The sequence below is a fragment of the Rhincodon typus genome, chromosome 18 (assembly GCF_021869965.1).
Source record: "Rhincodon typus isolate 14 chromosome 18, sRhiTyp1.1, whole genome shotgun sequence".
Taxonomy (NCBI): Eukaryota; Metazoa; Chordata; class Chondrichthyes; order Orectolobiformes; family Rhincodontidae; genus Rhincodon; species Rhincodon typus.
Genome location: NC_063349.1, coordinates 58,075,055 through 58,096,840, shown reverse-complemented (window position 1 = coordinate 58,096,840; position 21,786 = coordinate 58,075,055). Strand labels below are relative to the sequence as shown.

Genomic DNA, 21,786 nt, shown 5'->3' with positions numbered 1-21,786 from the left:
TCTATATTCCTCTTCAGACTCTGTCATTCTCACCACTTGCCTTCCCACTTAATTTTGTGTCATCCACAAACTTGACACAAATATTCGCTTTCCTCATCCAAGTCATTAATGTATATTTAAATATTGTAAATATATTTTAAGACCCTGGAGATCTCCACTATAAACCATCTTGCTCAGCATGAAAGACATATCTAGTAACCATTCCTTTGTTTCATGTCACTCAACCAATCATGTTGCTGCTGCCCTTTGTATTCCAGAGATTTCAAGTTGGCTGTACAAGTCTGATGGACAACACTTTGTCCAATACCTTCTGCAAATCATGTTAAAAAACCAAGTTTAATGGCGTGGAGATTGGAAGGTCAGACTTTCAGGAGCTGGGGAGAAAGGTGAAAGGGAGGGACCTTGAAGGTAGTAACTTCGGGATTATTTATAGTGCCATACACTGGCACAATAACAGGCCAATCAAAAGGATCGAAATCTGGCTTGAGGCCTGGTGCAGGAGGTAGGCTTTCAAATTCTTGGAGCATTCTCGGTCCGTTTGGTTAGAATTGAGAAGCAAAAAGCTAAACTCATGTTACTGAGGAAGATCGGCACCAACTGCTTTCTTGCTATATCTTGATACTTTGGACCTTGAGATATGGATTAATGTTGAAAAGCTTGCAAATGATGCTAAACTTAGAGGAGTAGCAAACAATGACAATAATACAAACTGCCTGCAACAGAACATAAACACTGAAGTGGCAGGCTGGGCTAAATGGAATTTAATGCAGAGAAAGGAGAGGAGATATATTTAGACAGAAGGGCTGGGGTGAGGCAATATTAACTTAATGACACAGTTCTAAAGAGAGTGCAGTGTCAGGGAGACCTAGGAGTGCAGGTACATCAAAGTTTGAAGGTGCCAGGACATATTGAAAATGTTGTTACTGAAGCAATTAGAATCTTGGATTTCATAAACACATTTCAATACAAAGGCAGGGATGTTGTGCTGAAGTGATACCAATCTGTGGTTAGGCCACAACTAGAGCACTGTGCCCATTTCTAATTTGCACATTAGGAAAGATATGAAGGTCTTTGAGAGGTTGCAGATGAATCCGACCAAAATAGTCTGAGGAATGGAAGGCTTCAGTAAAAAAGTGAGATTGGAAAGCATGAGCTTGTTCTCCTTGAAGCAGCAAGAGATCGAGATGAGATTTGATCAAGGTGTGCAAGATTATGACTGGCTTAGATGAGGTTTACAAGGAAAAAAACTGTTCTTATGCACTGACTGTACAAGGATTAGGGGGCACAGACTGGAGACTTCGGGAAGAGTCGCAGGAGGCATGTTTTTAAACACAGTGAGTGGTAATGACCTGGAACTCGCTGCCCAATGAGGCTGATGGATGTGCAATTTATCAATGATTTCAGAAGGAAATTGGATGGGCATTGGAAACATAGAAACATAGAAAATCAGTGCAGGAGCAGGCCATTTGGCCCTTCAAGCCTGCACCACCATTCAATAAAATCTTGGCTGTTCATGCAATCTCAGTATCTTCCTCTCACTTTCTCCCCATACCCCTTCATCCCTTTAGCCGCAAGGGCCACATCCAGCTCCCTCTTGAATATATCTAATGAACTGGCCTCAACATCTTCCTATGGGAGCAAATTCCGCAGGTTCACAACTCTCTGGGTGAAGAAAGTTTTCCTCATCTCAGTCTTGACTGGCTTACGCCTTATTCTTAGACTGTGACCCCTAGTTCTGGACTTCCCCAACATCAGGAACATTCTTCTCCCATACAGCCTGTCCAGTTCCATTAGGGTTTTATATGTTTCTAAGAAAGTGCCCCCACTCCCAGTTCTTCTAAAATCCAGCAAATACAAACCCAATCGATCCAGTCTTTCTCCATATGTCAGTCCTGCCATCTTGGGAAGCAGTCTGGTGAGCCTTCGCTGGACTCTGTCAATAGCAACAACGTCCTTCCTCCGACTAGGAGACCAAAACTGCACACAGTACTCAAGGTGTGGCCTCACTGAGGCCCTGTATAACTGCAGCAAGACATCCTTACTCTAATACTCAAATCCTTTTGCTGTGAAGGAGAGCATGCCATTAGCTTTCCTCACTGCCTGCTGCACCTGCATGCCAACCTTCAGTGACTGTCCCACCATGACACCCAGATCTCAGTGCACCTCACCTTTTCCTAAACTACCACCATGCAGCTAATAATCTGCCTTCCTGTTTTTGTGACCAAAGTGGATAACCTCACATTTTTCCTCATTATATTGCATTGCCAAGTACTTGCCCACTAAACCAGCCTGTCCAAGTCACCCTGCAGCCTCTTTGCATCCTCCTCACAGCACACACTGCCAGCCTGCTTAGAGCCATCTGCAAATTTGGAAATATTGCATCGAATTCCCTCGTCCCAGTTGTTAATGTATATCGTGAACAGCTGGAGTCCCAGCACTGAACCCTGTGGTACCCCACTCGTCACTGCCTGCCACTTTGAAAATGACCCATTTATTCCAACTCTCTGCTTCCTGTCTGCCAACCAGTTCTCTATCCATGTCAATATGTTACCTCTGATACCATGAGCTTTAATTTTCCTTTCTAATCACTTGTGTGGATCCTTGTCAAAAGCCTTTTGGAAGTCTAGATGCACAATATCTACTGATTCACTATTGTCTACCCAACTTGTCACACCCTCAAAAAATTCCAGAAGATTTGTCAAGCATGATTTCCCTTTAGTGAGTCCAAGCTGACTAGGACCGAATCTGTCACCACTTTCCAAATACACAGTTATTTCACCTTAATGGTTGACTCCAGCATTTTCCCCACCACCGATGTCAGGCTAATCGGCCTATAATTTCCCATTTTCTCTCCATCCTTTTTTAAAGAGTACAGTTACATTAGCTACCCTCCAATCCATTGGAACTCTTCCAGAGTCTGTAGAATGCTGGAAAATGATCACCAATGCATCTGCTATTTCTAGGGCCACTTCGTTACGCTTTCTGAGATGCAGAGATCACACTCTGGGGACATATTGGGTTCTAATCCCATCAATTTCCCCAGTACCATTTCTGGACTAATAAGGATTTCCTTCATTTCCTCCTTCATGCTTGATCCACTGGCCTCTAGCATTTCCTGAAGGTTATTTGGGTCCTCTTTATTGAAGACAGATCCAAAGTATGTGTTCAACTGGTCTGCCATCTCCTTGTCCATTACGAATTCACCTGATTCTAACTGCAGGGGACCTACATTTGTCTTTACCAGTCTTCTTCTTTTCACATATCTATAGAAGCTTTTGCAATCAGTTTTTATGTTTTCCGCAAGCTTACCTTCATTTTTTTTTCACCTTCCGAATTAAACCCTATGTCTCCCTCTGCTGAATTTTAAATTTCTCCCAGTCGTCAGGTTTGCTGCTTTTTCGGCCAATTTATATGCCTTCTCTTTGGCTTTAACACTACCCCTGATTTCCCTCGTTAGCCATGGGTGAGCCACCATTCTGTTTTACTCTTATGCCAGACAGGCCGGTACAATTGTTGAAGTTCATTCATGTGTTCTTTAAATGTCTGCCTTTGCCCATCCACCATCAACCCTTTCAGTATCCTTAGCCAGCTTATGCTAGCCAATGCATTCCTCATACCATCACAGTTAGCTTTATTTAAATTCAGGACCCTAGTCTCAGATTTAATTGTGTCACTCTCCATCTTAATGAAGAATTCTACCATATTATGGTCACTCTTCCCCAAAGGATCTCGCACCACAATGTTGCTAATTAATCCTGTCTCATTATACAATACCCAGTCTAGGATGGCCTGCTGTCGAGTTAGTTCTTCAACATATTGGTCAAGGAAACCATCCCTCATATATTCCAGGAAATCCTCCTCCATGGCATTGCTACCAGTTTGGTTAGTCCAATCAATATGTAGATCGATGTCACCCATAATAACTGGTGAACTTCTCCTGCATGCATTTGTAATTTCCTGTTTGATGCCATCTCCAATCTCAACTGCTGTTTGGTGGTCTGGACACGACTCCCATTCACATTTCTTTCCCTTTGGTGTTCTGCAGCATCACCCATACAGATTCTACATCATCCAGGCTAATGGTCTTTCTTACTATTGTGTTAATCTCCTCCTTAACCAGCAATGCTACCCCACTTCCCTTTTCTTTCTGTCTGTCTTTCCTGAAAATTGAATACCCCGGATGTTGAGTTCCCATCCTTGGTCACCCTGGAGCCAGGTCTCTGTGATTCCAGTTACATCATATCCATTCATAACTGTCTGCACAGTTAATTCATCCACCTTGTTACAAATGCTCCTCACATTATGACATAGAGCCTTTAAGCTCTTTCTTTCTTTGACATTTATTGCCCGTTTAGAATCACGGTGTAATTTGTCCCTTTTTGATTTTTGTCTTTGGTTTTTCTGCCTTCCGTTTTCACTTTTCCTCTTACTGCCTTTTGTTTCTGTCCCCACGTACTTCCCTCTGACTTCCTGCATTGGTTTCCAAACCCTCCCATATTAGTTTAAACTCTAACAGCACCACAAGCACCCCTCCGGGCCCCCACGACGTTGTCTCCAGTCCTGCCCAGGTGCAAACCATCTGGTTTCTACTGGTCCCACCTCCCCCAGAACCAGTTCCAATGTCACAGGCATTTGAATCCCTCCCTCTTGCACCATCTTTCAACCCACATATTCATCTTAGCTATCCCGCCATTCCTACTGTGACTAACACTTGGCACTGGTAGCAATCCTGAGATTACTATTTTTGAGGCCCTCCTTTTTAGTTTAATTCCTAACTCCTTAAATTCAACCTGTAGGACCTCAACCTTTGTTTTTACCTACACTGTTGGTGCCTATGTGCACCACAAAAACTGGCTGTTTACCCTCCCCCCTCCTCAATGAAGGGAATGAACCCGTGGGGTCACAGGGACAGAGTGAGGAAGTGGGACGGACTGGATTACTCTAGGGAGCTGGCACTGACTAGATGGCTGAATGGCCTTGTCCTGTACTGTGAGTGACTTTGATTCGTGTGGAACCCTGAAAATTTCTCCCCAAATGGTTGTGGGTACTGGTGATCAATTAAACTGCTCTGGATGAAGACTGATCGATTTACTCTTCAGTAAAGGAACAAAAGGATGTGAATCAATAACAGATAGTGAAGTGACATGCAGATCAGCCACAGAGAATGGTGAAGCAGGGATGAGGGGCTGAAAGGTCTCCTCCTGCTCCCATTGCTCTGGATTGGAAGTTCTGTGTCATGTGAGTTAATTTGGAAATACAATGGATGAACTGCATTTATATAGCACTTTTCACAACTCAGGACATTTACAGCCACTGATGCAGTTTTTGAAGTGTAGTCACTGCTCTAATGTCGGAACGACGAAAGCAAATTTAAACACAGGAAGATGCCATAAACAGCAGTAACCGAATCATCTGATGTTAGTGTCTCTTCAAGGATACATGTTGATGGGAACAATGGGAAGATGGTGCCTTCGAATAATTCACTGGGATCTTTACATGCACTCGGGACATACACACCCCTTGGGCTTTAACCAAAAGAGTGCACCCTCTGACAGTGAGGCCCCCACTTTGTGCTAGGACTGGATTGGATCCAGTGCTCAGTCTCTGGGATTGGACTTGACTCCATAAAGCTCTGGTCGAGGTGAGAGAGCGTTATCTTCCTGAAAGTCACAACCAACAGGCAGAGAGGGCTCAGTGACCCTGCAGCATCCGGAAAGCACCAGACAAATTCTCACCTTCCCAGCTCCGAATATTTTCTCTGCAGCATAAAGAGGCTTCCCACATCTGGAACATTTATCCACACCCTCGCATTCCTGGGAAAACCTGGAAGGATTGGCATTGGTAGTTGGCTGGTGAGGGTCAGGGCTGTGGAGTTAAATGACCAGAGTCAACATGGAGTACACAGCCCCCTATCAACATAGACATCCTCCATTCAGCCCCATTCCCAATAGACCCCTCCTGACTTTGGTCACTAATTGTACCAGCTATTTTGACTGATATAATTGGGCCATTCAACCCATTGCAACCGATGCTGGGGTTTATGCTTCACACATGACTCCTCCCCCTCCTTATCAGCATTTCCATTTTTTTTCCCCCCCTGAAATATACAGACACAATTCCCCTTGAGACCCAGCTCCCCCCAACCGCAGGTCCAGTGTGAGAGCTGGTTCCACATTCTCACTGTTCTCTGCCTGTTCCTGAGTTCCCTGATTAAAGTCAATAATGATGAGCACGAGTTCTGGTTTCACTCTCAGGCAGAAATCTCTCTTCCATCCTATCGAATCACTTCCTAATTTTAAATGCCTCTCCCAGCTGCAACTGACAGATTTATTTTCTAGAGAGCACACGTTTACTTTGTTCAGTCTTTACTGATGGTTCAGATTTCACTGTCCAGTGACTAAGGTCTGAGAGCAGTACAGGAGCAGAAACAAAGACATTTCCTCAGGTTCCTTGGAAAAACAGGCAGTACCTGATCTGACAGAACAGCTGGGAATTACCTGCTGATTCTCCCTAATTCCCAGAATAACTTCAGCAGGAAAACAACCAAATCCAGAGAGATGGGAATGCTGGTCCCTGCCAAAGATCAGGAGATGGGTTAGAAGGAGTCAGAAAAATCTGATGAAAGTTTGAAAACTTACATTTCATCACTGCATACTTTACACCTGAAGGTGTATTAACTTTAGACCCTATTGCACAAAACAGTGGAAAACTTGCACATAGCAAGATCCAATAAACAACAGTGTGCTAACATCAGATAATTAGTGTTTATTGAAACAATAAGAAGGGAAGAGGAGGAGGATTTCACTGGACTATTAATCCAGAGACCCAGATAATGTTCTGGGAACCAGGGTTCGAATCCAGCCATGGCAGATAGTGGATTTGAATTCAGCAAAAAAAAAATTCTGGAATTAGTGATGACCATAAAACCATTGCCAATTGTTGGAAAAACCCATCTGGTTCACTAATGTCCTTCAGGGAAGGAAATCTGTCACTTTCACCTGGTCTGCATTACATGTGACTCCAGACCCACAGCAATGTGGGTGACTCTCAGCTGCCCTCTCAAATGGCCTAGCGAGCCATTCAGTTGCAGCAATTGCTACAAAAACTTGAAGAAAAGAAACCAGATGGATCACCCGGCATCGACCTAGGCACTGGAAAAGACAACGGCAGAAACAGCCCTGTCGACCCTGCAAAGTCCTCCTCACTAACATCTGGGGGTTAGTGCCAACATTGGGAAAGCTGTCTCACAGACTAGTCAAGCAACAGCCAGATACAGTCATACTCAGAGAATCATACCTTACAGGCTGTTTGAGTTTGCGTTTCCAGTAAAATTGACATTACATCATTGTGACAGACTCTTCCATCTGTTCTTACCTTCATGTTCCCCCAGTGCGCTAAACCCCAGCCACCCCACACCACACCACCCCTTCAGTCAGGGGTTGGGCCATGGAGTGAAGAAGTGGGTGGGGCAGCAAGGGTGTTCCTCTCAAACAATTAGTTTCTCATTCATTCCAGGAGTAGCCTTTTAATGGATGGCCAGCCACTCAGTGCCGCCAGTTTAATAAAACCGTACACTGATGAATCAATACTGCTATGGTGTCAGTCTCTGACCGAGGAGCTGTGTTCCTAAGTATTTTCAGTCACTGACACCAAGCGATGATGTTGGCAATAAACACAAACATCTTCTGGAAATGAAAAACACATCTTTGAGGTTTTGCAGACAGAGAGAACAGAGATCAGGAGGACCCCACCTCCAAAAGACCAGATTGATGTCAAAAATATCCCCTTAAATCTGACGCTGGGTCGTGCTGTGGGCGCTTTGCAGAAACAGCCCATGATTTATAAAGGTGTCTGGTACACAGTCCTATCCTAAAAAGGGGAATGGTTGAGAAAGGATAGACTTGTCACTATCAGCTGTAACAGTAGTAGCCTACATTGGACCCTTTCCAAAGAAAGAGCAAATTCTTTTCACTAATTATGACCTCAAACTGTCTTTAAGATTTCAATCAAATTAAAAATTTCCCCAAAGTCAAAAAACAGACAACAAAAGGCAATTATTTCAACAAACAGCTGCTGTAAGGTTCCTGTATTTTAGTTTTAATGAAACTAGCTGATGTTATATATTTGTGAATTATTTAAAAACCCTGAAGGATTGGTTGGCAGAAGATTGCCTGAGATTGCATCTGACAAATCAAGTCTTTTATTAATCCATCTGGAAAAGCAATTCTTTTAAAGGAAACAAAGACAGACTTTCATCACCTCAGGATGTCTGGAATTGGGTAACTCTTTGAAATATACTCACTGCTGTTATGTAGAAAATGTGGCAGTAAATTTGTAAACAGCATGATCCAACAGACAGCAATATGACAATGACCATTTGACAGATATTAGTCCACATCCCACTTAAGAACAAAAGAACAAAGAAAATTACAGCACAGGAACAGGCCCTTCGGCCCTCCAAGCCTGCGCCGATCCAGATCCTCTATCTAAACCTGTTGCCTATTTTCCAAGGATCTGTATCTCTCTGCTCCCTGCCCATTCATGTATCTATCTAGATACATCTTAAATGACGCTATCGTGCCCGCCTCGACCACCTCCGCTGGCAACGTGTTCCAGGCACCCACCACCCTCTGCATAAAGAACTTTCCACACATATCTCCCTTAAACTTTTGCCCTCTCACCTTGAAATTGTGACCCCTAGTAATTAAGTCCCCCACTCTGGGAAAAAGCTTCTTGCTATCTACCCTGTCTATACCTTTCATGATTTTGTAGTCCTCAATCAGGTTCCCCCTCAACCTCCGTCTTTCTAATGTAAATAATCCTAATCTACTCAACCTCTCTTCATAGCTAGTGCCCTCCATACCAGGCAACATCCTGGTGAACCTCCTCTGCACCCTCTCCAAAGCATCCACATTCTTTTGGTAATGTGTCGACCAGAACTGTACGCAGTATTCCAAATGTGGTCGAACCAAAGTCCTATACAACTGTAACATACCTGCCAACTCTTGTACTCAATACCCCGTCTGATGAATGAAAGCATGCCGTATGCCTTCTTGACCACTCTGTCAACCTGCGTTGCCACCTTTAGGGTACAATGGACCTGAACACCCAGATCTCTCTCTGCATCAATTTTCCCCAGGGCTTTTCCATTTACCATATAGTTCGCTGTTGAATTGGATCTTCCAAAATGCATCACCTCACATTTGCCTGGATTGAACTCCATCTGCCATTTCTCCACCCAACTCTCCAATCTATCTATATTCTGCTGCATTCTCCGACAGTCCCCTTCGCTACCTGCTACTCCACCAATCTTAGTGTCATATACAAACTTGCTGATCAGACCATCTATACCTTCCTCCAGATCATTTATGTATATCACAAACAACAGTGGTCCCAACACAGATCCCTGTGGAACACCACTGGTCACAGTTCTCCATTTTGAGAAACTCCCTTCCACTACAACTCTCTGTCTCCTGTTGCCCAGCCAGTTCTCTATCCATCTAGCTAGTACACCCTGGACCCCATGCAACTTCACTTTCTCCCATCAGCCTACCATGGGGAACCTTATCAAACGCCTTACTGAAGTCCATGTATATGACATCCACAGCCCTTCCCTCATCTATCAACTTTGTCACTTCCTAAAAGAATTCTATCAAGTTGGTAAGACATGACCTTCCCTGCACAAAACCATGCTGCCTATCACTAATAAGCCCATTTTCTTCCAAATGTAAATAGATCCTATCCCTCAGTATCTTCTCCAGCAGCTTCCCCACCACTGACATCAGGCTCACCGGTCTATAATTACCTGGATTATCCTTGCTACCCTTCTTAAACAAGGGGACAACATTAGCAATTCTCCAGTCCTCTGGGACCTCACCCGTGCTCAATGATGTTGCAAAGTTATATGTTAAGGCCCCAGCTATTTCCTCTCTCGCTTCCCTCAGTAATCTGGGATAAATCCCATCCAGACCTCGGGATCTGTCCACCCTAATGCCTTTTAGAATACCCAACACTTCCCCCCTCCTTATGCCGACTTGACCTAGAGTAATCAAACATCTATCCCTAACCTCAACATCCGTCATGTCCCTCTCCTCGGTGAATACCAACACAAAGTACTCATTAAAGATAATAGGGTAGTAACCAAACGTTTGTCAAAGCCAAAATCAATGCATCCAAAAGCAATAAATATTTCAATTTATTTGAAATACTGGCCACAAGATGTTTTACAATCAGCTAAGGGGGTACAGTTTGACTTTTAGTAAAAGGCCTCACTGAAATGATAGCACCTCTGACAGTGCAGTACTCCATCAGCACTGCACAGTGTGTGAAGCTGGATATCACACTGCAAGTGTCCGATGTGGGAATTAAACCCCACATTCCAGAGGTACTTTTGCCAATAGAGACACCACTAACACTACAAACACTTCATGCTCCAAGAATTGAGACTAGGAGGGAAAAGTCTCCCTGATTTAGCTGTCATTAATGGCCCAGACAGTCATTAACTTACTAGAAAAGTGTGACCTGGAAATTCTGTGTTTGAACCACTTGGGGCCAACTCAATAACCCAGATTTAATCACATTTCCACCATGCGATTTCAAAATTGTGTTTGTAAATTCATAGTAAGACGAGAAATAAAGGTCATTCAGCCCATCAGACCTGTGTCAGCTCTAAGCATCCAAATTGTCCTTTTTCTCATGACCTGTAACTTTTGTCCCCTCCTGGGGACAAAATCAGAAGTCACATGACACCAGTTTATAGTCCAACAGGTTTATTTAAAATCACAAGCTTTCGGAGCGCTGCTCTTCTGTCAGGTGAAGTGAAGGGAAGTACTCAGGCATAGAATATATTGCCATTATCTCTCCACCTAAAAATTCTGTGCCTGTGCGCCTCCCTCCACTTCATCTGATGAAGGCACTACACTCCAAAAGCTTGTGATTTTAAATAAACTTGTTGGACCATAACTTGGTGTTGTGTAAATTCTGACTCTGTCCACCCCAGTCTAACCCCAGCACCTGCACATCACTGATCCAATTCCATTTTGATAGCCATTAATTTAACCTGTCCTTCCACCCTTTCAGGTGAGTTGTACACATAGAAATGACACAGCCATCAAATATTTCATCTTTGAATGTTGGATTTTCCTCTTTTAAAATTGTATCCTTGATGTATATGCTATGCCCTTTGCTGAAATCTGGAATTCACTCCAAACCCACCTGTGCTTCAGAATTCGAATTCAGTACGTGCAGTGAGACACTGAGCCTTTAACAAAGAATTACTGATTCTGGATATCGGAAACAAACAAACACAGAAAGTGCTGAAGAAACTCAGTGGGTCTGGCGGCATCTGTGGGCAGAGAAACAGAGTCCAGTGACCCTCAGAACTAGACTTGAAGCATTGACTCTTTCTCTGTTCACAAGACCTGCTGGGTTTTTCCAGTGCTGTCTGTTTTTGTTTGAGACACTAAGTGTGTTATTTTACAAAGCATTAATCTCACTTCCTCCCTCTCCAAACTGTGTGATCTGAGGAGATTGTCTTTACAATGTAATTTTCAGCTCACACACTTTCCCTCATTCTAACAGGTTCACCTTACACTTGGAATGAACTGAAATCACTAACTGCGGAAATCCAACTTGCTGAATTGTAATGGATCTAATTTTATAAATAGTCCTCTGGGGACGGGGCTCTTTTAACTTAATTCTCCTTAAAAGAAACAAATTCTTTTCCAATTCAGAGAGTTTTAAGTCAGTGTCACTTCCCAAAAAGCCAAAAGGTGCTAAGCCTCCTGTAGTGTGATAGGTTTCACAGGAAATCTGACATGTCAACTACATGTGACCTCTTCCCACACTCACCCCACCCATCCAGCTCCATCTACACAGCCTCCCCCTCTCCTTACTGCTCCACAAAGCACTCACCCATACTCCCCCTGCTTGTGGCCAATTCAGTAAATTTCACTTAAAATTCACAAGCAGGAACAAATTTTATTTAACCAGCTCAATACTTGCTCTGAGGCTGCTAGGTGTGGAAATGGCTGTGGTCATTTGTTGTACAGGTCAGTGAAGTGACCCCAGAGCAAATCGGTGCACACTCAAAAACTCTCTCATAAGACAGCGGGGTGGACAGTCTGAATGGGCAGAATATTATGACATTCATCGATATTCATATTTGTCAGTTCAATGCATCCCTTGAGCCCCAGCCCCAGCACACGGGCACCCGGGCACACGGGCACCCAGACAGGCAGATGTGGTCACCTGGGTTAGTGAGTCTGGGAACTGTGAATGGTTCTTTCATCTTGAAAGGTTTGAGGGTTCAATCCCACTCCAAAAGACTTGAAACAGAGAAATCAGGCTGACATCCTACATTCCAGAACCTAACCTTACTGACTGATTCACAATCTCATACAATCCTCAAGAAATTCACTTTTCAAAGTCTCACATGAGCTGGAAAATCCTAAATGTCTCTGACATCCTCCTCTAAATGAAAGCTTGGAACCTCCTCACAGTGACCCTGATGTTGACCCCCGACTCTGCTCAACTTCACAGTGACCCTGACCCTGCTTCAATCTTTCCAAATTTATCAGTGACCACAACCGGAAACAAAAGGCAAGGGACGATCCCATTCAGTTGTTCTACAGTTTGTTTTGTTTCTCAATATCTTTACTGATTGCATTTAAGGTTAAAAACTCACTGCTGACTAGTGTTCTGTACTGGAACAAAAGATGATCAAATACATCAACAGAATGTTGGTGGTGTAGTGGACAGCATAGAGGGCTGTTGTAGGTTGCAACGGGACATTGATAGGATGCAGAGCTGAACAAGGAAGTGGCAGATGGAATTCAACCCAGAAAAGTGTGTAGTGATTCATTTTGGAAGGTCGAATTTGAATGCAGAATACAGCGTTAATGGCAGGATTCTTGACAGTGTGGAGGAACAGAGGGATCTTGGGGTCCATGTCTATAGATCCCTCAAAGTTGCTACCCAAGTTGATAGGGTTGTAAAGAAGGCGTATGGTGTGTTGGCTTTCATTGGCAGGGAATTGAGTTTAAGAGCTGTGAGGTTATGTTGCAGCTCTATAAAACTTTGGTTAGACCATGCTTGGAATATTGTGTTCAGTTCTGGTCACCTCATTATAGGAAAGATGTGGAAGCTTTAGAGAGGGTGCAGAGGAGATTTACCAGGATGCTGCCTGGACTGGAGGGCAGGTCTTATGAGGAAAGGTTGAGGGAGCTAGGGCTCTTTTCATTGGAGCAAAGAAGGATGAGAGGTGACTTGATAGAGGTGTACAAGATGATGAGAGGCATAGATAGAGTGGACAGTCAGAGACTTTTTGCCAGGGCGGAACTGACTATTATGAGGGGGCATAATTTGAAGGTGATTGGAGGAAGGTATAGGGGAGATGTCAGAGGTAGGTTCTTCACACAGAGAGTGGTGGGTGTGTGGAATGCGCTGCCAGCAGTGGTAGTGGAGTCAGATACTACAGACAAGTATCCAAGCGACTCTTGGATAGGCACATGGAGGATAGTAAAATGTAGGGTATGCAAGGTAGATTGATCTTAGTAGGATAATAGGTCAGCACAACATCGTGGGCCAAAAGGCCTGTACTGTGCTGTACTGTTCCATGTTCCATGTTCCAAGTTCTATGAATGCTGACCTTGATGTCCAGAGGATGAGAAGACAAGACAGTAGAAATCATGCTTCAGTGACACACAACGCTGGTCAATAACAGTTGCTATGAGCAGCTCGGAGGATTATTAGCCTTAGGGAGAGTGCAGTTGACTTACTTAAATTTAGAGGGTTAAGTTATTAAATACTGCACAAACTAGGCTTGTATTTCCTGGAATTTAGGAGATGAGAGTTATTTTATACTTTTCTTATAAAGAGATAACACATAAAACTGATCAGATCCATTTCTGCCAGTCTGGTGTGATGGAGTGGAATCTAAAGTGAAATTAACAACTACTTAAAGGAGGTGGGAGATGTCTGAAACGCTTTTGCAAACAGCAATTGACATGAGATCAATCATTAATTTTAAAACAAAGCTGGAGAAATGTTTGCTGTTCAGATGTTTTAAGGGATCTGGGGCAAGAGCGGCTCAGCAGCAGTATTACTGATCGAGCTGGTCAGGTCCTAAAGGACAGAGCTGCTAGACTGGGTCTGCGGCAGGTGGTGAGGGAACCAACAAGAGGGAAAAACATACCTGACCTCATCCTTACCAATCTGCCAGCTGCAGATCCATCTGTCCATGACAGTATCATTAAGAGTGATCACCGCACAGTCCTTGTGGAGACAAAGTCCCGCCTTCACATTGAGAATAACCTCCATCGTGTTGTCTGGCACTGTCACCGTGCTAAATGGGACAGACTTTGCACAGATCTAGCAACTCAAGACTGGGCATCCATGAGGCACTGTGGGCCATTAACAGCTGCAGAGTTGTACTCCAGCACAATCTGTAACCTCATGGCCCGGCATATCCCCCACTCAACCATTACCATCAAGCCAGGGGATCAATCCTGGTTCAATGGAGAGTGCAGGAAGGCATGCCAGGAGTAGCACCAGGCATACCTGAAGATGAGGTATCAACTTGGTGAAGCCATCAAACAGGACTACTTGCACCCCAAACAGCGAAAGGAGCAAACGATAGAGAGAGGTAAGCGATCCCACAACCAACGGATCAGATCTGAGCTCTGCAGTCCTGCCACATCCAGTGGTGAATGGTGGTGGACAATTAAACAACTCACTGGAGGAGGAGGCTCCACAAATATCCCCATCCTCAATGATGGAAGGGCCCAGCACATCAGGGCAAAAGATAAGGCTGAAGCATTTGCAGCAATCTTCAGCCAGAAGTGCTGAGTGGATGATCCATCTCAGCCTCCTCCAGTGGTCACCAGCATTTCAGATACCAGTCTTCAGCCAATTCGATTCACTCCACGTGATATCAAGAAATGGTTGGAGACACTGGATAGAAGCGTTCATGACTCCTCAGATACCGAAGCAGTTCTTGACCAAATGCAATAAGATCTGGACAATATCCAGGCTTGGGCTGACAAGTGGCAAGCAACGTTTTTTGCCAGATGAATGCCAGGCTATGACCATCACCAATAAGAGACAATCTAACCAGCTCCCTTGACATTCAATGGTGTTACCATCACTGAATCCCTCACTGTCAACATCCCGAGGGTTATCACTGACCAGAAACTCAACTGGACTCACCACATAAACACAGTGGCTACAAGAGCAGGCCAGAAGCTGGGAATCCTGCAGCAAGTAACTCACCTCCTGACTCCCCAAAGCCTGTCCACCATCTACAAGGCACAAGTCAGGAGTGTGATGGAATACTCCCCACTTGCCTGGATGGGTGCAGCCCCAACAACACTCAAGAAGCTTGACACCATCCAGAACAAAGCAGCCGCTTGATTGGCACCACATCCACAAACATCCCACTCCGTCCACCACCGACGCTCAGTAGCAGCAGTGTGTACTATCTACAAGATGCACTGCAGAAATTCACCAAAGATCCTCAGACAGCACCTTCCAAACCCACTTCCATCTAGAAGGACAAGGGCAAGAAATACATGGGAACACCACCCCCTGCAAGTTCCCCTCCAAGTCACTGGCCACCCTGAATTGGAAATATATCGCCGTTCCTTCAGTGTCGCTGGGTCAAGATCCTGGAATTTCCTCCCTAAGGACTTTATGGGTCTAAACACAGCAGGAGGACTGCAGCAGCTTGAGAAGGCAGCTCACCACCACCTTCTCAAGGGGGCAACTAGGGACGGGCAATAAATGCTGGGCCCAGCCAGTGATGCCCATATAGAACAAAACCAGAGAATCCGTACAGTGTGGAAGCAGACCAATCAGCCCATCGAGTCCACACCAACTCAGCAAACAGCATCCCACCCAGGCCCACCCCATCCCTGTAACTCTACATTTCCCATGGCCAATCCACCTAACCTGCACATCTTTGGACTGTGGGAGGGAACAGGAGCAAACCCACACAGACACGGGGAGAATGTGCAAACTACACACAGTCACCCGAGGGTGGAATCAAAGCCAGGCCCCTTGCGCTGCGAGGTAGCAGTGCTAACCACTGAGCTACCGTGCTGCCCCGAAAATGAATACAATAACAGGTGATGTTATGGAGTTAAATCAGAGATTAAACATAGTGTTATTGGATGACAGAACAGGCTCAAGGGGCTGAATGGCCTCTTCCTGTTGCTTACTACAGGGGCCAAGCCAGTGTGGAAGAGATTCCACACTTTGCTAAAATTTCAACAGGCCATTTGGCCCAACGTAATATTCATTAATTTATCCTCCTGTTCCCTTCTCTCTCCTGCATTTAACTTCCTCCGAAACGTTTCAAACAAAAAAACAGAAATTGTTGACAAAACTCACCGTTCTGAGAAATGGTCACGACCTGAAACATTAACTCGGTTTCTCTCTCCACAGATCCTGTCAGACCTGAGACTTTCCAGCAATTTCTGATTTTGTTTCTGATTTCCAGCATCCACAGGTTTTTTTAGGTTTTTCATTAATTTAAAATAGTCTTAACTGCAGAAATAGTTAAAGGCACTAACGACCATAACTAATAGATATTTCAATTATTTTACTGCCTTTCTAACCTGAGCCTGGGACGTGTGTTAGTTAATCTCAGACTGGAGGTGGGGGTGCAGGTTCTGCTGGTTTAGTGAATTCAGTAATTCCGGAGAAAGGCACAATATATTCCAGGAACAGTCCTGGAATGCCAGCTCCTGAACTGACCCCAATACAGAGTGACCCTGTTTAAAATTCATCCTTAAATTCAGTAATTGGGGGCAGGAGAGAGAGACTGTTTTTAAAAACCTAAACCTATCCTGCCCGCAATGTTTGAGGAAATCCCAGTTAGTCCTGGGTTAACATCTGGCCCGCTCCAAAGTTTGCAAAACTTTCTCAAACTCTTCAGCTGAAGCGAAAACTCTTCCTGCGTTTTCCGGGAACTCTGCTAACTCTCCGGGAGAAATGCGGGCTGTGTTTCTCTATTGGGCAGCAATAAGATTGTAACCCCTCCCTTTCTCTCCTCCGCCCGACAGTGGGGACGGTCGGAATTCCCATCCCAGGTTTCCTCATCTGAATCTCCTCACTCCATGTAACATTCCCCAGGGACATATCTCTAACAAATACCTGGCCTTTATAGCACTCACTTCAGACACTGTCTGGGAGAAGGTATTTTTCCTGAATTTCCGCTGGGATTTATTGCTGGCCATCATATTGTCGGTCCCTTGTTATACTTAGTCACTATATCAAACAACTTCTGGAAGTCCGTGTACACCACCTGCTCAGCATCACCCTCACTGACCCTCTCTCACTCCTTCAAGAAACAGCTCCAGCAAGTTTGTCATGATTTTGCCTGAATAATTCCATGCTGATTCTTCTGAATCAATCCACATTTTCCTATATGATTATAGTTTTTTCCCTCATTAATTGTTTCTAAAAGCTTCCTTATCTCTGAAGTTAATCTGATTGGCCTGAAATTGCCGGCCTAATCTTTATAAATGTTTTTGAACAAGACTGTAATGTTTACAATTCTCCAATCTCTGAATCCAGGGATAATTCAAAGATTATTGCCAGTGCCTCAGCAATTTCTAGTCTCACTTCCTTCAGTCCCCTTGGATGTATCTGATCCTGTCTGAGGACCTTACCAGCTATAAAACCATAAGAAATAGCAGGAGTAGGCCATTTGGCCCCTTGAGTCTATTCCACCATTCAATAGGATTCTGGCTGATCTAACATTCATAATGTTCCCGTATTTTCCCTATCTCACTTGATTCCCCTGCTGATCAAGAATATATCATTCTCAGCTTTAATTATCCACAAGGACTCCGCCCCCACAGCCCTCAGTGACAAGGTGTTCCAAAGACTCACAACCCTCTTGAGAGAAGAAATTCTTCCTCATCTCAGTCTTAAATTAGCACCCCTTTACTCTCCCATTAGGAGAAACATCCTCTCAGTATTTACCCTATTAAGCCCTTTAAGAACCCTGCATGTCTCAATCAGTACCCACAGCTTATTTTTTGTTAATTTCACCTACTTTTCCTAAATAATCTGTTCAGCAATGTTGTGACACACTTCTGAAGCAGGTGGGACTTGAACCCAGGCCTCTCTGATCCAGAGGTAGGGACACTACCACTGCACCACAAGAGGGCATAATTAACATGGATTCATATCATGGTCATCATTAGACTCTTAATTCCAGATTTTTATTGAATTGAAATTATACCACCTGCCATGGCAGGATTCAAACCCAGGTCCCCAGAACGTTACCCAGTTCTCATCCCCTTACACATAGTGCAGCATCTGAAAGAGAACTTCAGATCAAAGATGACAAGCAGTGGGATCTGAACCAACTCCTCTACAGAGACTAGAACTTGCGTTCACAGCCTATAACCCACAGTTAATCCAATATCTCCTCCTAATCAATTTTAAACCATTCTAGTAACTGAGTTTCCTCCTTTGTATCTGCCTCCTATTTAACGACAGATGCAAAGTATTCATTTCACATGGCCACACCTCTTACTTCTAAGAGTTATCCCTGTTTTGGTCTCTAACCTGCCCTGCTCCTCTTCTTAACCAGCCTTTTATTACTGATGTGTTTATAGCAGACTTTGGGACTTCCTTCTGGTTGAGGTGCCAGTCCTTTTTTGATGATCCCTATGATGTAATCTTTAGTGATTGGTGTATTTAAACTCTGAGAACCATTATTTTGCTGTCCCAGTTGGATTGGCAGTTTCCAGGATGGGATCTATAACTTATATAATTTAGAAATTTTATTATTTATAATTCAATGTAATTTAAATCATTTAGTTTTGAACTTAAATTTTTGAATTTAACCTGTGGAATACTGAATTTTCTTTGTGTTTGAAGAGATTTAATAATTAACTTATAAGTATTCCTGTAGCTATGGTGATTTATTTTAAAACACAGTATTAAAGAGAGACTTCCTGGACAGTAATGAGGTTTTATTTACATTGGAAGCAGTGGATTCCAGTTTGGAAGGTTACAGATTTGTGTTTTCTTTTGATTAGGGAAAACACCTATTGCTTAGGAAAAAAAAGACATTTGCTTTAGTTTCATTTTGGACAGTTCTGGAGGATTCCTACTTAAGGCTGGGCATGTGAAACAATTTAGATTTGTTAAAGATTGATTATATCAGTCTAAGTTTATTAAAAGTTCCAGACCAGAAGTGTTTACATAAAATCCAGAAGGGACTATTTGAAGCTGAGAAAATCTAAACTCAGTTGCATGAAGGCTCCAGGAAGAGGCCTAGAGATTCGTATGACTGGGAGTTGAATCCACTGTTAAATTAGGCCCTAAAGGGGCAATAAAGAAGGTAATTGTCTCTGGTGTGAGCTCTGAAAAGCGTTTTTTTTTGGGATTTCTGGGATATTTTAACTGTGTAATAGAAAAGCTTTAAATGTCATGTGAATAGTTTAGTTTATTCAATTTTATCTTCATTCGTAATGAAGATAAAGTGTAATAAACTTCTGTGTTGTTGTTTAAACCAAACCTGCAGCATTTTATGTTTATATCTAAGTGAGACCACCATGTTAAAACCAAGCCAAAACAAAATGTGATCCATCAAAACAGATTTCAGTCTAGGATCTGACTAGTGCAGTAGTAAACAGCAGCTGGGATCACAACAGGCTCTTGGAGGGGATTTTGAATTCATTGACTTAAGAAGGGTCTGTGTTTCTTTTTAAAGTATCAGGTACACAAAAACCATGGCAATAATATCTTTCCTGAGATAACAGGAACAAAACTGTACCAGAAACCAAGCTCCTACACACTGAAGCTACACTTCACTGTTCCTGTTCTCTCATCCACTTGTAATAAAAGCTAACGTTCCATTAGCCTTCCTAATAGCTTACAGCATCCAAGTCCCTTTGTACATGTACACTTTCCAAACTCTTTCCATTTAAGAAATACTCTGTACATATGTTCTTCCTATCAATGTGCCTAATCTCAAACCTGCACTTCTCTGTTTTGTTTTCCTTTGCTCTTTTCTTAAAACATGGGGTGATATTTGAAAGTTACTAATCTTCAGGAAACATTTGAAAATCTATAGAATCTTGGAAGCCAATTGCTAATGCAGTGACTATCTCTGCAGCCACCCCTTTTAACTCTCTAAGGTGTAGACCATCAGGTCCTGGGAATAATCAATTTTTAGCACCATTAATGTCTCCAGTACCACCTTCTTACTAATAATAATTTCCTTCAACCCTTCATTCCCCCAGCTACTTGGATCCTTAGTTCTAAAAGATTTCTGGTATTGTCCTAGGTGTAAGCAGACACGCTGTAATCATTTAGCTTTCCTGTCATCTCCATTCCCCCATTAAAAATTCTCCCAATGCTGCTTTTAACAGACACAGTCATTGCAGCCAAATGTTTCCTTTTTTTACATTTTAGCAGAAGCTTTTACAGTCCATTTTTATGTCATTCACTAGATTGCATTTGCATACTACTTTTCTTTTCCTTATCAGTTTTTTTGGTCCCCCTTTGTTGTATTCTTCAAACCTTTCAAGTCCTCAGATCAATTACTATTTCTGGGCATTCTTCAAACCCAGCCCTGAGGAAGGGCCACTGGACCTGAAACATTAACTCTGATTTCTCTCCACAGATGCTGTCAGACCTGCTGAGCTTTTCCAGCAACTTCTGTTTTTGTTTCTGATTTCCAAAACCTGCAGTTCTTTCAGTTTTTACTCTTTAAGTCCTTTCTTTTAATATTATATGATCCTTAAGTCCTTTACCAACCACAGTTGACTGACCATTTTGCACCTTGAAGAAATGTGTAGCTGTAGTAAACCATGTGGTAGTCCCTCCCTGATAGTTTCTCCTTTCTGCTCACAAGAAGGGAATTTACAGAGAGAGTAGCCAACTGCTCAGCATTTCCTTCTAGAGGAAGAGTGAGTGATGGGTTCTCTTTCTCAGGTTGGATGTTTCTGCCATTGTTAAACTCTAAGCTGTAGCCACTCATCCAGGAACCAATGAGAAAGCTGTTACTATGCTGAATGCCCCTGAACTGACACCATTGGTCCTAGTTGAAAAAAATAATCAAAAGTCTGTCACTGGGCAAAACTGCCTTGAACACACACCCACCCACAGAACGGAGGCATTTGGCCTCCTCCCCTACAGCTTGAATAAATCCACATTACATACACATGGAATACGTTCCAGTGACTTTACTGCAACATCAGCTTCTGCAGTCCTTTGTTTAAAGCAGTAATATTTTTTTCCCATTTTTAGATTTTAGTCCAAAAAAATAAAACTTGTCTTCCCACAATGTCCTTTAGGACTGGGCCAACTCAGTCAGTCTTGCTGCTGCTAAGCAACAGTTGGGAACAGCCATTGAAATCCCCCACCTTCAGTGCTTCCTACTGACAGCATTCAACATGGAGGAACCCAGAGTCATCAGCCGAGGGTAGGGGGGGGCGGGGGGTAGGTGTAATTGATAGAGAACAGGAGGTTACTTTGCCCATGTTTGACCTGATGTCGAGTCAATGTTGAGGACTCCCAGGGATGGTGATGGTGGTGTCTGGGACATTGTTCGTCAGGTATGATTCTGTGAGTATGACTCTCGCAGGCTGGTGCGTGGCTAGTTTGTGAGACGTGGACAGTTAAAATGTGGAGCTGGAGGAACACAGCAGGTCAGACTGCATCAGGGGTGCAGGAAAATTGGCGTTTCAGGTCTGGACCCTTCATCAAGACTAGGGAGGGGCAACGGAGTTCAGATATATGGGGGGGGGGGGGGGAAGAAGG

General features: G+C 43.5%; 1 protein-coding gene across 2 annotated transcripts in view; it reads right to left on the bottom strand.

Moving 5' to 3' along the window:
• Positions 1-16,993, bottom strand: part of LOC125485361 — a 21,700-nt gene extending 4,707 nt beyond the window's left edge. Inside the window, exons 1-3 of one of the 2 annotated variants that reach the window (XM_048607782.1) lie at positions 16,390-16,993; positions 6,470-6,573; positions 5,736-5,865 (exon numbers count right to left, since the gene is read on the bottom strand). In XM_048607782.1, the coding sequence (XP_048463739.1) occupies positions 5,736-5,865; positions 6,470-6,573; positions 16,390-16,526 (371 nt within the window). In that variant the 5' untranslated portion in view covers positions 16,527-16,993. The remainder of the gene's footprint in view (positions 1-5,735; positions 5,866-6,469; positions 6,574-16,389) is intronic. The other variant, XM_048607783.1, reaches the window with a different exon arrangement.
• Positions 16,994-21,786: the final 4,793 nt, after the last annotated feature.